The sequence below is a fragment of the Uranotaenia lowii genome, chromosome 3, assembly GCF_029784155.1.
Source record: "Uranotaenia lowii strain MFRU-FL chromosome 3, ASM2978415v1, whole genome shotgun sequence".
Taxonomy (NCBI): Eukaryota; Metazoa; Arthropoda; class Insecta; order Diptera; family Culicidae; genus Uranotaenia; species Uranotaenia lowii.
The window spans coordinates 342,376,699-342,394,203 of record NC_073693.1 but is presented as its reverse complement, the minus strand read 5'-3'; the positions used below and the strand labels follow the sequence as shown (position 1 = coordinate 342,394,203).

General features: G+C 34.0%; 1 protein-coding gene across 1 annotated transcript in view; it reads left to right on the top strand.

Annotated features, from left to right (window-relative positions):
- The window catches only part of LOC129756623 (A disintegrin and metalloproteinase with thrombospondin motifs 9), a 935,923-nt gene that overhangs the window by 669,518 nt on the left and 248,900 nt on the right, over positions 1-17,505 (top strand). The window contains exon 3 of the mRNA XM_055753535.1: positions 1,559-1,801. Coding sequence (XP_055609510.1) covers positions 1,559-1,801 — 243 coding nt within the window. The remainder of the gene's footprint in view (positions 1-1,558; positions 1,802-17,505) is intronic.

Sequence of the window (17,505 nt, the reverse complement as noted above, 5' to 3'; positions counted from 1 at the left end):
TTTGTCATTTTTGTCATTTTTGTCATTTTGTATAATTTACAAGCCTAAAATACTTCGAGTATTGAACACTCTTAATATGAGACAATATCTTCACGTCCAATAAATTTTTATTCAGATTGAACAAATTTTTGACGGTCGCCATGGAAAGACATTTCCGAGCTAATGCTGTCCCTTTCAAAACTCCTTTGTTGAATCCTTCATTGCAAACAAGGGCAATCAAAAGTTGGCGATTTTACTCTTACATTTTCTTGAAATTTAAAGAATCAACAATCCATTATTAAAGGAATAAGAACCTGACAAACTGCCGTTTGTAAAAGCCGTTAATTTATTACAAGACACCTCCTGATTTGGAGTGCATTCCACTCATAAATCATTTGTATCCACTAATTTATCTCTCAAATGCATCAACTTCGAGTTTCATATTTGCATCTCAATCCACGACTTGTCACGACGACTTTAATGGCGATAGAGGGGGAGATCGATAGACAACGATCTTTACACTTGTTTCTGATGAGGAATCTGGCACCTTTGAAGGTGTGTAATTGAAATGGTTCTAGATCTTTGTGTTTGATTCCCGAGGTGAGTCCATAAATCAACGATTATTCGTTTAGAAAAACAAAGCAAAGATTGAAGGAAGGTGCCTGGAGATATTTAATCGAAACTAAATTTGTTTCCCGCGCCTAAAGCGTTTTTACGATGACGATACATTGGCGTGCCAAATGATCATTTGGGATGATGATGAAAGTCCGCCTCCTTCAGGAACGAACGAAATGTAGCCCTCACCACAAGTGCCAATTCGATTGCCATAACCATAATTTAGTCTCGCGGGGCTCGAGAAAAGGTTAACGTGCATCACAATTTTGTTTAAATCTTTTAAGGATTTTACGGGTCGTTAATCCTATCACGATCCGGATCTTGTGCTGCTGCAGGAGTTGGTTGCGTTAATTTGCGGGATGGAATCTGGGAAAATCGGGGGATACATACCAATTTTGGACTTCGGGTTCTGCGAAGGACTCACTGGACAGTGAGCCGATTTTGGAGAGTGTTTCAAGCTTATCAATCTCCCGAAAAAGGTATAAAGTTGATCTTGACTCACTATGCAGTTCGGTCTCAAGCTGAGCGAAAGATGAATTTAAGATGAAATGCATTTTGATTGCGACCGGCACTAACATCAAGCACCCATATTTGCATATCCCAAAGCTGTCAACGATCGGATCTTATGATCGTATCATCCCCCCTTACTCCTAGGGGTTTCTTAAACATCGACGCCACCATGCGAAAAGGGGACCATATAAATTTGATGATCCCTCGGGACGACTCCATGAATCAGAGCGCTCGCCCGTGGGATTCCAAATTTGATTAATACACCCTAGAAGGGAGAAAAAATAAAACAAAAAACAACCCACTCATCTTCACATTAGTTGCACAATTTGTCCGGTTTGGTCTGACTTTTATCGCCCCGGAAAAAATCTGAATGTTTTCCCGTTTTTTTTTTCTTATTTTATTCCTTCTTCAGGCTAATGAATATTCTTTTTTCTCCAAAATCATTTCCTTTCAGGTGATCCAACAGGCTCAATTCTGCGAAGGCCTGGCCTGGATGGCAGCAGCAACATCAACAACAATCGGACCACCGCCAACGAAGACTTTATTGGCGGAATTGGGGGGATCAACACAGGATTTGACAGCCGGGACATTCCCTGGTTGCATGATCCCGATAATCCCGATGTGGTCTACATAAAGCCGACCAAGATCCTGGTGCAGCCGCTGCACGATCGGGATCTGCTCTATCATTCAAATACAGGTAATTTTTTGTGGCTTTTAAAATATTCTAAAAACAAATTAAAAGAAATCTGCAGTTTCGTTTTGTTGAAAAAAGTTGAAAATGAAGAATGAATAATTTAGGGTATGTCTCAAATAAAACTTATCCGAATTTAAAAACGCTTTAAATAGGTACACTGCATTATATTTTTGGTCGAAATTAAAGACTGATTTTTTTTGCAGATTTGTAGATAAGATTAAGATAACCAGGTTTTGATTTGAAGTTTTTTTTTTTGAGGAATAAGTAGCTTTTCCACAAAAAGTTATATAAATGGTACAAAATATATTGTAGATTAATCCATTTGATAATCTCTATGTTTAAAATTCGAAACTTTTCCACTACAACAATATTTCTTAACATCGCATGATTTGCTTCTGGTGATCTGTCAGTGTTGCTAGATTCTTTGCATTAAAAATGATTGCTCTGTTTGTCACGTTATTACTTTTTTCTCTCAACTACTACCGCTTTGCAGTCTCGGGCAAAGTTGGAACGATAAAATTTTCACGTAAGCTCGTAAGATACCTTGTTACCAACTTACTGTTTTCATTGAATTTTTTTTGAATACTCTCAAAAATACAATTTTTTCTTAAATTCATTCTTCTCAAAGTCTGAATTGATATTTTTCTGATAAGATTTGACACCTTAGTCTTTATGATTGAAAAAAGTCGGTTCTCCAATCTAAAACAGATATAACTTTGGTTGAATTTGGTGCCCATTTATCTACCATACTTTTTGGAATTTTGAGCTACCTAATGAAATGTAAAGTTTTTTTTTTGAATAAAAAATGTCACTTCTTTGTTATCGTATTTCTAAACACATCACGAGGATAAGTTTATGAATTTTTGGCTTGATTCAACTTCTGAGTTTCTTTATTCTTCAATGTCTTTCGAATTTGAATAAAATGACAAATTAAATAGACTTTACCAACGAAATGCAATGCACTGCCTTCACCATGCAGAATTTTTTTATGCGCTTTGAAAGAAAAAAAACAAAAATATTGCCGTAAACTACAGTGAGCGAAATAAGAATAGCACCACTATGTGTTTTGCTTGTTAAAATATGAATGATTGAAAATTACGAAAATTTTCTTCCACAGATTGTTCTGAATTAGTTAACAGATAAATCAAGTATAAGTTTACTTTTTTTGGACGTAGCAATTGGCGTTGAGGACCAAAAATGTGGAAAAGGGGTGCGAAATAAGAATAGAACCACTTGAGTTTTTCCAACAAAAACTAGATTAGTTTTAAAAATTTACTGTGTAAAAGTGAATAATAATGCTTCTACGAGTTATTTGAATAGATAACTGCATTTTAGGAGTTTTCCAGAATACCAAAGGTTCTAAAACGGGGTTTTAAGAGATGCCACTCTAGCGTTAAGGAATTAGATATTTGAGCTATAAAACTTTATCAAACTGCTTGATTTCTTCATAAACATTCATAAGTATGATGCAAAATGATGAAACATAGATTTGAGGCTGAGTTTGAATCAAAAAAGCAGGTTGGAATTCAAAAATACTAATGTTTTTTAATAATCAAACACTATTTCTCTAGTTTTAAGTCATAGATGGCAGCACTATCTTGCCATTGAACCAAATTCATGCCCATTTTCGAATATCCGGGATTAATTAGTGATATTTGGATGATTTTGGTTAAGAAATAAATACATGTACCGTGTGAACGCTTTGGAAATTCTAAGATCACTAAATCCAAAAAAAAATGAATTGCATCAAGGTCACTAAAAGTGAATTTTTTGGACCGATTATCAGAATAAAGTTATACTTTGGGATGCAGCCTGATGGACCAGACGGCTAGCAGTATTATTGGTATGATTTGCAATTGAATTGGAAGTTGAGATGAGCAGGAACTTTGGCGGTTGTACATTTTTGTGCTGGTGATTCTTTTGCAAATCTGGAAAAGCTTTCTGCAGCGTGACTTCCACAAAACTGTAATGGGAAAATACCTCAAAATGATGAATATGGGCCTAAATAAACCTGGAAAATCAATATTGAAACAAAATTTGTTTTTTACTGCAAGATAGTGCTGCCATCTACGACTTAAAACTGGAAAAAAGTGTGGTTTACTGAACAAAATCAATGTTTTTGATTTCCAACCTATTTTTTCTGATTAAAAATTAATCCCAAATGTTTGTTTCATCTTTTCACGTCATTTTAATGCAGAAAGTTAGTAATTTGATAAGGAATTACAGCTCAAATATTTAATTCCTTAACGCTAGAGGAGCATCTCTTAAAACCCCCATTTTAAAACCTTTGAAATCCTTTGAAATTCTGGAAAACTCCTAAAGTGCAGTTATCTATTCAAAAAAACTCGTAGAAGCATTATTATTCACTTTTACACAATAATTTTTTGAAAATAATATTGTTTTTGTTAGAAAAACCCAAGTGGTTCTATTCTTATTTCGCACCCCTTTTTCACATTATTGGTCCTCAACGCCAATTGCTACGTCCAAAAAAAGTAAACTTATGCTTGATTTATCCGTTAAGCAATTCAGAACAATCTGGGGAAGAAAATTTTCGTAATTTTCAATCATTCATATTTTAACAAGCAAAACACATAGTGGTGCTATTCTTATTTCGCTCACTGTATGTATACGTAAATAATAAGGTGGCCAGAAAAATGACAAATCCGGGCTATTTATCTAGAAACCTTGCAAAAGCCAGGCAATTGATTTCAAAATTTTAGATAAAAAATCCGGGAAATATTCGGGCAAACTTTTCAAAACCCTGGAGTATCTAAACAAAATCAAGAAAAAACATGAAAAAAATATTTTGTTCGTCGAAACTTATCAAAAGATTAAAAATTGTATTTTAGGCCTATATAAAACCTTTCATGATTATTTTTTATAAAACTTGCTCACAAAAATTCGTTATGGACGCCTAAATAAATTAAAAAAATTTTACACATTATTTTTGGTTAAATTTGGCAAATAAGGTAAATTAATCTGGGATTTTTTCGATGAAATCCGAGCATCCAGCCCGGAACGGACTTTACTCAAATATTGAATCAAATATCCGGAGTGTTGAAACTTGTGGCTTCCTATCGATTCCTCCGGCATCCGGAACAGCAGCAGATGATTTCTGCTATCACGAGCAGAGCCAAAACATTGTTTGTTTTGGTTCCTCTTGCTATGTCCAATTCGTAATAGGATGGTTACCATGGTGATGATGATGCCAGTATAAATGTTTACATCATCACACTGTCAAGCAAATTTACTCAAACTAGGTTCTTGGTTACTAAGCAGTGTTGCCAGTGAACATCAAAGACCCAACGACTGCGAATATGAAGAATTCTTTGAATACCAATCTGCAAACTATGAGAACATTAAGAGCATTGTGTTTAAATGTTGCGATCAACTGAACTTTGCAATTAGCAATGCACTTGAAGAATACAATGCAAAAACTGAACTTAAAATAAATACTTGTCCAAAGATTTTTTTCAACTACGTGAAAACAAAGTTGAAAACTGGGAATTTTCCTTCATAAATGCACCTTGACGAACATGTCGGTGTTAACTCGGAGTAATTTGCAATCATTTTGCAAATTTCTTTCAAGAAATTTATCCGACATTTAATGAAGAAGATCGTGATCGTTATTATTTTTCTTTTTTTTTCCAGCATTCTCAAGGCGCATTACCATTAATCAAGTTTATGTGCAGGGTATTCTGCAAGGATTAAAAAATCTAGACGCTTCAGAAGGTCCAGGACCAGACGGAATTTCTCCTGTATTCATGAAAAGTTTGGCAATGGAACTGACAGCTCCATTGTTTTGGCTTTTCAATATGTCATTGGAATCAGGAAATTTTCCTAAAATTTGGAAAAGCTCATTTTTAGTGCCTATATTCAAATCTGGTCGAAAATCTGACATTCGAAATTATCGCGGAATAGCCATTATCTCTTGCATTTCCTAGCTTTTTGAAGCAATTATAAACGAAAAATTATTTTCCCAAATTAAGAACCGAATAACTGACAGGCAACATGGATTTTTCAAAGGACATTCAACCTTAACTAATTTAATTGAATTTATAGACTTTTCATTGAATGCAACGGATAATGGCAACCATGTGGAAGCTCTTTATACAGACTTTAGTAAGGCATTTGATCGCATAGACATACCAATGCTTCTTTTCAAATTACAAAAAATTGGAATAAAATCTAAACTCCTGAAATGGCTTGAATCATACCTGACGAATCGCCAACAAATAATAAATTTCAATGGAAAGAAATCGCTCCTTATTCTAGTCCCTTCTGGATTTCCGCAAGGATCTCATTTAGGACCCCTACTTTTAATACTTTATTTAAACGACATTTCCGTTATTCTAAAAAATCTCAAAATGCTCATTTATGCTGAAGACATGAAGCTCTATTTGTAAATAAGAAATGAAGAAGACATCAGCATATTCCAGAATGAAATTCACATTTTCTACCTGTGGTGGTAAAAAAGCCTTCTGAAGCTCAATGTAAAAAAATGCAACTTAATATCATTTAGCAGAAAAAGAACAACACCAAACATCACAATTACATTAGGAGACCAGAATGTAGAAAAATGTGAACGAGTCAGGGATTTATGAATTATCTTAGACTCCAAACTTACTTTCACAGACCATTACAATACTATCATGCATAGGGCAAATAACATGCTGGGCTTTATTAAGCGCTTTTGCTTCAATTTTCAAGACCCATACACAATAAAAACTCTATATATTGCCTATGTAAGGTCTGGCTTTCGAACTAATACCGTAAAAGTTTGGAATTTAAATCTACAATAAATATTATTTACCAGATTGTTTTCAGCAGCGCTATCTTGAAAAATATCAACCTTAACTTTTGACTAGTAGATACAAAATTCTTTTCTATTAAATTAAAAAAAGTGTTGGCTTTCAATAATAAATTGTTGTAATTTTTCAATCTGTTTTATAAAAAAATTTCAAAGTATTTTTTTTTTTATTCTCTGAAACAGACAAAATGTCATAGATTTCAGAGAACTGCTCAAAGTCAAACTTTCAAATGAATTATGTTTCAGTATTTTTTTCTGTCTTTAAAAGTTGAAGATTTTTTTTCATAGAATCACTCAGAAAATGATGTCTACTAATAAAGATAATACAAAAAATTGTCGTTATCTGCATTTAATTTCTACTTTTTTGAATTTTTAAATCGGGATGGGCAACAGAAAAATTCTTCATTTCCAAAGATTTGAAAACGTTGAAAAACATAGATCGTTTTTCAAAGCTGAACCCTTGCTAATCAAATCAATCATGGAAAAGGTAAAAAAATGTGATCAAACGTGTTTGTCATATTGTTTCCTTGATTAACATTTTCTTTACTTTTCAGACTAGAGTGGAAGAATTTTGAAATTCGCAAAAGTTGCAATTTTACACATCCCTATCGGTGTAGATGCAAAATACAAAGTCAATCACATGTTGTTTACATACAAGCTTTTTGAGAACTCTCACGAAAATAATGCATTATCAAACTTAATTAGGCAAATCTTTTCTCTTGATTAAGTGTTTTTAGGTTTTCCAGTTTTGAAGTTTTTTCTACTAATTAACAATAAATTATTATACGTCACGTTGCATTTGTGTTGCATAAAAAACTTAAAGTACCAAATATTATTTTTTGAAACATAAATTTTGGTATGCCCAAAACCTTTTTTTAACAGTTTCCACTTGCTGAAACAGTCAGATATGTTAAAAAAAGGCACAAATACATTCAACATACAAGATAAAAAATTTATAAATTCGGTTATCTTTGTAGAAAGTAACAATTGTTTTAAATCTTTAAAAAGCACCACTTATCTTTTACAGCTCAGGCCTTTTTTTAAAATATTTGAAAATATAGACAACATGAGCAAAGTTTAAATTTTTTCATTTGTTTTTTCCTCATAATTTTTTTTTCCAAGAGTCCAAAATTCTTCGGAATTCTTCATTATAAATATGTACCTTTTATAGAAAATTTTCGGTTCTAACAGTTTTTTTTTTAAATTTTTTCCCAAAAACATACACAAAACAGCCCTAGATTATGACAAAAAAAACATAAGTTTAAACTTTTTTTATGTGTATTAAAAAAATTCTCTTCTGAAACCATCTCCAATCGATTTTCCTGACATGCTTACTTAAGAAATTTTCCCACAGATTTAGTTCTTAGAGGAGAGCGAGAGCAGACATTAAATTTCTGGCAGTTGGTTAATTTTTTTTACCGTGTGTGCATTGGCTTGAATTTTCACTGAATTTAAAAAAAACCGGAATTTCTGGCATTTAAATGCGTTTTCCGGCGAATCCGAGCTTAATTTGGGATCCCAACTTCAAAATGCGTTTTCTGGCCTTTAGAAGCGTTTTTCGGCAATTCTGAGCTTAATTTGAGATAGAACTAAAGGGTTTAATTTTTGTATTTTCTTTCATATTTTTAAAATACTTCTGGAAAACATAAAAAAATGTCTTTTTTTTTCTTTACAAAGAACAAAATGCCATAGATTTTGGAGATATGCTCGAAAAAAAACCTCTGAAATTGTTATGTTCGTAACAAAACCTTTTTTTTAGATAAAAGTATGCTCCACATTTTTTCAAAGTAATTTTAATAGGAATAAAACAACAGCAATTTTTTTCATTTCTAAAAGCTTCAGTTTTTTTGAGTTGAAGATGTTTTATGAAAAATTATCTAAATATACCAATAATGAAAATAAAGATTAAAGGAAAAAAAATAATTTAATAGGTAGAAAAAACATTAAGTATATAAATATACGTATATTTCCATTGTGAAAATTCACAAAATGTGGAAAGAACTTTTGTAAGGATCGAATTATCAAAATTGTCAAATTGTCAAAATTGTCAAAATTGTCAAAATTGTCTAAATTGTCGAAATTGTCAAAATTATCAAAATTGTCAAAATTGTCAAAAATGTAAATTATGAAATAATTTTCAGAATGTTAATTTGTTAAAAATTATTAAAATTGGCAACATTGTCAAAAATGTCAACTTTGCCAAAATTGTCTGAATCGTTTAAAGCTGTACTATTTTCTTGGCAACAGTTGATGCGAATCGTATGCATCTCAAATTTACACCAAAATGCACCGTGAAGTAATGGAAATCATTCTTACCTGGTGCCTGACCGCAATTACGCACGTGAGACGACTTAAACGTGCCAGCTAGCAGTCTGGATCTCGTTTTGGGTTTCCCGTCGTAACGCCAATCGGAAATGCATTTCAACTGTTCCATTGGTTCCAGTCTTCTTCCGAGGGGCTCATCAGCATGCAGCAAAACCAATTAAAATGCAACTCACTTTCACACCAGATCTCACATCGTCTGGATATGGTGAAATGTGAATCATGCGGCGACGCGTCGTCATCGAAGGAATAAAAAAAACTAAAACGAAACGGCTGGTGGAATTCTTGCTGTTTAATCATACACATGATGTCTCTCTCCTCTGGATCCGCATTTTCCATTTCCGCAAGACCTCTGCTCTGGGCAAAAAGTCTACCAGCTTCCTTCCATCCGATCCGGACAATCCATTAATTCACCCAAAATGGCCCATTCCCGGCGCTGAGTTGTTGAAAATCGCGAACTTTTGAGTGAGTGTGTTGCTCCCCAAGGTTTTTGCAGTGTAGGAAAAGCCATGCGACCCGAAAAATTGCGTGGGAACACAAAATTTATGCAGTCATTATTACGATTTCTGCGGTTCATAATCCCCCCTTTCTCGTGCGCGGATTGGCCCCATCTCATGGACGCGTCGTCCGATTATAAACACACACTGGATTAACTTCGCACAGAACTGCTCGAAAGTGTCTGGCTGGGGTGGATTACAGGCAGGATTTGAGAGAAAAAAGCAACTTATCTCGACTTCACAACATGTGTGCGCCCCTCGATGACAACCTCGATGATGTATGGCGGGCGGCTTGCCGCGTCCAATCAATTTTGCTGTTTTTTTTTTCACGAGTTTTAAGAAACCGTAGTTGAGAAAGGCAAATCACCACTAAGTTATAAGGTAAACAAACCAGAGCAGTGATTTGAAGTCCTTCCAAATTGAAATTTGCCGCTGTGTTTCAATCGATGATTGGTCGTGAAAAGGCGTTTTGTTGAAATCCACACTCACATCCCAGGAAGGGTACACCAATCGATCGACGGAGTCCTGTCAATTGAGGCGATCGAGGAACATTTCGAAACGTCATCAACCCAAGTGAGACAAGTGCCAGAACCATTTATCAAACTGGAGCTAACCCTTGGAAGAATTCTGTGGAAGGAATTTTCTTAATTTCCACTTTATAAAATAAAGCTTTTCAAGACAAACTCAACACTAAACAAAATTGATAATGACAAAAATGACAAAAATGACAAAAATGACAAAAATGACAAAAATGACAAAAATGACAAAAATGACAAAAATGACAAAAATGACAAAAATGACAAAAATGACAAAAATGACAAAAATGACAAAAATGACAAAAATGACAAAAATGACAAAAATGACAAAAATGACAAAAATGACAAAAATGACAAAAATGACAAAAATGACAAAAATGACAAAAATGACAAAAATGACAAAAATGACAAAAATGACAAAAATGACAAAAATGACAAAAATGACAAAAATGACAAAAATGACAAAAATGACAAAAATGAAAAAAATGACAAAAATGACAAAAATGACAAAAATGACAAAAATGACAAAAATGACAAAAATGACAAAAATGACAAAAATGACAAAAATGACAAAAATGACAAAAATGACAAAAATGACAAAAATGACAAAAATGACAAAAATGACAAAAATGACAAAAATGACAAAAATGACAAAAATGACAAAAATGACAAAAATGACAAAAATGACAAAAATGACAAAAATGACAAAAATGACAAAAATGACAAAAATGACAAAAATGACAAAAATGACAAAAATGACAAAAATGACAAAAATGACAAAAATGACAAAAATGACAAAAATGACAAAAATGACAAAAATGACAAAAATGACAAAAATGACAAAAATGACAAAAATGACAAAAATGACAAAAATGACAAAAATGACAAAAATGACAAAAATGACAAAAATGACAAAAATGACAAAAATGACAAAAATGACAAAAATGACAAAAATGACAAAAATGACAAAAATGACAAAAATGACAAAAATGACAAAAATGACAAAAATGACAAAAATGACAAAAATGACAAAGATGACAAAAGTGAAAAAAATGACAAAAATGACAAAAATGACAAAAATGACAAAAATGACAAAAATGACAGAAAAGACAAAAATGACAAAAATGTCAAAAATGACAAAAATGACAAAAATGACAAAAATGACAAAAATGACAAAAATGACAAAAATGACAAAAATGACAAAAATGACAAAAATGACAAAAATGACAAAAATGACAAAAATGACAAAATGTTAAAATACCAAAATATAAAAATGACAAAATAAAACATAAATAATAAGAAACAAGAAAAAAATGTAATCAAGAATATCATCACTGGAGAAAAAAAATTACAAAAATTCCTAAGGAAATCCGGGTCCTCAGAAGGTTAAGCTGCAGCCCATCTAAACCCACCCATGACTTAAGTGCATCGTGAAATAAGCTGGTAAGCGCCAGAGTGAAAAATGAAACTCTTCCGATTGAAAAGCAAAATTCGCGGATCTGGATTCTGGTTTCTGTTGTTGACTTTATATCCTATATTTCAATACTTGCACGGAACGCCAAAAATCTAGAAAAAAGAATATCACAACTACAAAAGTATTAAAATTGAAAGAAAAAAAAAGTTTAGCAGTTCAACAACAGTAAAGCGTTTCACATTATAAAAAACCTTCTGAGAAAACTAGAAAATAATATTAAAATTTTTCTTTTTTCCTTAATTTCTTCTGTGGAACCGAGCCTCCTAAAGGATTTGGTGTCACTTTATTAATTCCTTAAAGTATTTTCACCGAACAACCTTGACCAAGACCGTAACTTTGCATAATATAATATTAGGCAAAATAGTTATAAGGTATTGAATTGAGGCATGTCATTCGGCATTGAAAAACAATAAATTCAACTGACATTGTAACACGTGCGATTTCGCGCGTGAGGTTTCAGCCTCTCCCATACAACTTCCGCTTTCATCAAACGAGTGATTTATGCGCCACCTCATATGAGGACCACTCGTCGAGGTTGATTGCCCGGCTAGACTCCCAACCTCAGGGCGGGTCGTCCAAATAGATCCGAAAAAGGACACGGAATGATTAGGGGAATGGGGATGCCAGGAAAAAGGGCCAGCAGTTGCACCGTCGTGCCAAAAGGATAGCTGGGACGCAAACCGTAGTTCTATCCGCTCGAAAAGCACTCTCTTGCGCATCTCGTCATGGGTGGAACTCACTCTAACAAGTTTTTCCTTCCCGTGATAGAGGCGTAAGCGAGGGAACTGTTTTCCAGAGCAGTTCAACCCGGAGTAAAATAAAGAAAATATCAAAAACAACAAGGAAACTCTAGAAACTAAGCGGACAAAACACGTGAAATACCTTTCAAATCAGACGCAACTGTTCAGGGGAAAGCTGATTCAAATTACAACAACATCATATTAGATTACGGAACAAATAAATAACATTTATTTAGATGGAAACTATTTACAGCCTGCTTACTTTTATTTATAGACTACATCGTTTTATTAGGTTTGTCTATATAAATGTATTTGTAGATTTTATTGTTGATTTCTAATTTAAGATTACATGTTTGTTTCTGTTTGTTCCTTTTGTTTGCTTTCCCTAAGTTGTGCGGTTTTTCTAATCGATGGTGAGAATTAGCTTTTATTGGCGAAGCCTTCTCAAAAATGGGAAACTATAAATTGACTAAGTTTCCAAAACTGTGTGTGGTTTAAAGTATCATGGGGCCAGAATATTTATATGCGCATATATGTTTTCGGGTTCATCATACTCACGGTACCGTTTCTTGGCTCGATGCCGATAAAGCAGAGCTGTCTGGCTCGTTGTCGAAGTAGCTTACTGTTGTTGTTGTTGTTGTTGTTGCTGGAGTTGTGGGACCTTACATGATGGAAATGATCAGTTGATGATTCTGTGAATCAGGTGGCGAATGTAAATTAGCCGGATGTTTGGCGTACTGGCAGACGAAAACCGTGTGGTGACGGACGGTTTCGCTTCCAACGTGGCCTCGTCGGGCAAACTTTGAAGCCTCCCGTGGCTGGTGTAGCAAAGTTCCGGTGGGGTTAACAATCGCTAGAACGGTTGTGGTGCAGGCTCCCTACATAATGAAATGTCGGATGGTTTTCGACAATAATTAACACACACAGTTCACACACAGAATTCATCAGAATTTTTACCTTTTTAACAATTGTTTACGCACAACGGAATTAACACGCACAACACTATTTCCTAGCTTTTTGGCCTAGCTACAATGGAAAAAGGAACAGAACAATTAACACCTAACTCTCAAGATACTTCACGTGGACTTTTACTTTAACTAGACAATTCGCGAAACAAAACAAATATGGAGTTAATCCTCGCTACTGCCTAAACCACGGTCTGGATCAAAGTGATCGAGCTTCGTTCCGTGAATCCTCAGTTAGGTCGCAAGTAGGAAAATCCTTTGACCTTTGGAGGGGAAATCCGATGACCTACGAATCCGGTCAACGAACTTTCGAACCTGAGTTCGTGTACTCCAGCTATGCTCTCGGCATGACATTGGGAATCTCCTTGTGTCTTCCACAACAAGCCATCTCCCCCTTTCATTACCGAACCTATTCGGATCACTGAGAAGAATCTCGAGAGGTGACACTCGATCACTTGAGTCATGAAAGCGGATGTTGTATGCGAAAGCAGAATAAAAGCTTGTATGGAATCTTGTACAACAGGTGGTATGGCATTAGCAAAATGACGGAAGGCATGTCGACTGATCGTTGCATTAGAACGGCACAATATTGATAAACAATAACAATAAATAATTAACGTGAACTTATCTAATAATATATACAGAATTGTCTTATTTTCGATTCTAATAGTAATTTATATATACAGAAATGTAACCACGTTACAACATCACTGCTGATGCCGAGCGAGGTATTTCTTGAAAAGCAATCATGCAATTTGGAGTATTTAGTAAATTTCATTTTTAGTGGATGGTCTTATCTTCAATGAGAATTTTAAACCTTGGTTTTGCGGTTATTGATAGATATACAAAGATGAAAGATCTAATTTTTTTATGTTTTGAACCTATACTGTTCCTGTGTTGATACTGGACTGGTTCCTTGTAGATCTAAAATTTCAATTAAAAGTTTGATATTTTAAAATAAAAATTTAGATTTCATTAATCTAAACAAACATTTGAACATCTGTTATGATTGTTTCAATTATTTTCCTCAGTAGGCAATAGCTAGAGCTGTTTTGTTTTCTCGGAGCTTATTCCTTTAGCTTACCAAAAATGTTAGGAATTCTCAATATAGCTTCTAAATTATGCCCTTGTACCTAAGTTGATTATTATTTATTATTATTGTACATCAACAGATAGCATATCGATCATAATGAAAAAATTAAAACTAAAGACGACTAAAGAAACTACGAATACAAAGGTCTACACTAAACTTAAAACTTTAAGAATTTTTCTTCCGGAGTAAATTCCTCGAAACGTCAAATCAAAATGTTCGGAGCAGCAATTGAATGTCTTGATAACGCCTATAATGCTGGGTTAGCTCCATAATTATTCAGCAGAAGAGGGAAATAGAGCTGGAAATAACGGTTTCTCAAAATTAGTGATCGTACGTTGGAGCCGTTTTGATAATCAGGGCACCGAAACCAGAGGTATTCGAGGATCGAACGAACCAAACTACTATAGAAACACTTCAAACAGAAGATGTCTTTAGAGTATTTCGTCATGCGTAATAGTAGGCTATGGCTTCTAGAAGCTTTATCGACGATGTAATTGATTTGAATCTTGAAATCCAGCCAATTGTCAAGAATCACACCAACATCTTTTCCTTGAGATTCCTAGCCGATGGCGTCCAGAGTTTGAAAAATCGCAGACAAATCGGCGTTCTTAAAGTCGTTGAAGAATGATGCAGGTAGAAAAAGAAAGACGGCGACAATTTCGTAAATTGGCAAAAGCAACCCGTCGTTAACAAAACAGATATCAAGCGTACGGCCATTTCCATTAGCAATGTTGTTATTTTCCGTAGAGTCGCCGTGTTTAGAGCGTCGAGGATAATATTAAAGGGCAACGTATAGCCTTGGGAGGAGCACCACTTTAAACCGGGCAGATTGGAATCACCGATGATAAAGATGTCGTCTTTAGGATTAGTGAATGAACATACTTCAGGAAGGCTTCGAGGAAAGGATTCAGCAAAAGTCGCATTTTAAAACGATCGGGGGGTTAGAAAACAAAACCAATGTAGAGCTTTCGTTCGCCTAGATCAGTGGTCGGCAACCTTTTGAGTCGGAAGAGCCAAAAACCTCAAATTTTCCAAATTTCTGAGTTTGAAAAAGCCACTTTAAAGATTTATTGTTTTTGTTTTAAATTAAAAAAAAAACAAAATATATGAATGATCAATGAACATTAGTTTTACGAAAATAACTTTAAACCCATTAGATTTTTTTTCCAACCCTTGGATTTTTCTTTCAATCTGTTTCTGATTAGCATCAAGTACATGGATTTTCTTCTGGCTCGTCAACTCTTCCCACATGGTTTGATTGTATATCAAATTTAATACGTTGGCAAATATCGAGTCAATTTTAATCTTCAATAATTATGCTCCTGACAACAGCACATTTAAACTCGCAAAATCAATTCAAAGATATTTTTAAATTTCAAAACAAAAATTAATAAAAATTAATCAACAATGAATAACTTCTCATCCAAAATAAAAAAAAAATGTTCGGGCAAATTCGGGTATCGGGTTTCAGCGAGTACATCAGTGGCGTTACAATCTTGTTTGACAATTTCAAAAAAAATGCATGCCTTTAACAAGTTGAAAATTTGGAATATCGTATAAATTGTGAATAATCCTGGAAAACCGGACCGGACCTGGCATCTTCAAAATTTTTCTTTCAAAGTCTGGGCAAGCTCCGGGTAAAACGGCAAACTGGAATGCTAATGAGGCCGTAGGACTGGGGGCGTTTTTGGGGTTTAAACCCTCCTCCATGTGGGTCCAGGAAAAGCAAGCGAGGTTTTTATCTCTACACTCAATTTTAAATTCTCAATCAAATTTCAATGATTGAGTCATAGTACATGGAAAATAACAGGTAGGCCATTGCGCTTAACCTCACTTGAAAGCTCCGTGTATGTACACAGCATGCTTGCATACCAACAAAAATAGTTATGAAAATTTGGCAATTTTATATAGAATGGCAATCAAAATTATTACTTTCTCCGTCGATAGCCATTCGATTCCCTTTAAAAGGGCCTCAGATGAAAGATTGATTCTTCAGGCTCATCGGAAACTATTTTTTGATTTGGATTTTCGGATCTGAACCATAAATAATGAGCAATCAAAAGAAATTTTCATCACCGTCCCTCTTTTTTGAGAGTAAACGATTAAATTTTTTTTCTTTCTCTGTTCAAAATTCGATAAAGATGTAAAATACTTCATATTTCTGTGATAAAGAATCAATTTGTTTGAATTTCGGTTCATACTGCACAAGAAAAAGACCACACAAGGCAAAATAATCACCAAATTTTAGTTTTAAATCGACCAAAAGCCCATTGCATATTACTTTTAGCGATTTTGAAAAGCCAAATATTGTTCGTTGCATTAAAATGCATCAATGCATATTTTTGTCATAATTTTAATGATTGTCAATTTTAAGAAAAAATAGATTTTCTGAAAAATTCCATACATTTGCCCGTTTTTTCCATAACTATTTTTTTGGGGCCTCTTACCAATACGTTGAAAAAGAGCGGAATAGCCTACCTTGTATATTTCAAAGTACTATGTGATTGAGTAAGGTTTTTCATGATTAAAAACTTGGCTTAGAAATGATGCCAAAATCTCAAAACTAATCTCAGGTTCAGAATTCTGCGACAGCTTTTTTAAAATTTTCTCACTTGACGATTGAAACTCAGGGGTGAAATTATGAATCCTATTCGATTCGAGATACTCGTATCGAGTTTTAACTCGAATCGAATTAGAATCGGTATTACGTATCTCGTTCGAGTTCTAAATTTATCATACTAGATTTCGAGTACACCGGGTAGTAGACCATCTCGAAACGTTCCATTCGAATCGAGCTCGTCCAAGATCGGTAATGCCAAAGTCGGTCGAATCGAACGAAACTCGATTGGTTCGAGTTCCATAATCCCGCCCCAGTTCTTTATATCAAATTTGAAGTGAGATTAAATTCATTCCAGAATGCTGGTTCCAAACTGTCCAAATCATAATAGAATTTCTGTTTTCATATTTTGGATTCTGAATCTAGTTTAAAATTTTTGAATTGAAATTCGAAAAATCATTGAAAACTTTTGATAGATAGATAATGTTTTGAAATCCTGGTTAAAGTATTGTTTTGCATTTCATACAAAATTTTATCCATAAATTTGAAAATGCATATACATTTTCAAAATTAAAACAATTATTTTCAGAATTTGGAAAAAAAAAGAATATTAGAAACCGTCCTGAGTGTTTGTTTCGTTTTAAGATTCGAAATTCTTGAACTGTATTCTTATGTGAAATTCAGGAAAAGCCAAGCTTTAAATTGGCGATCCA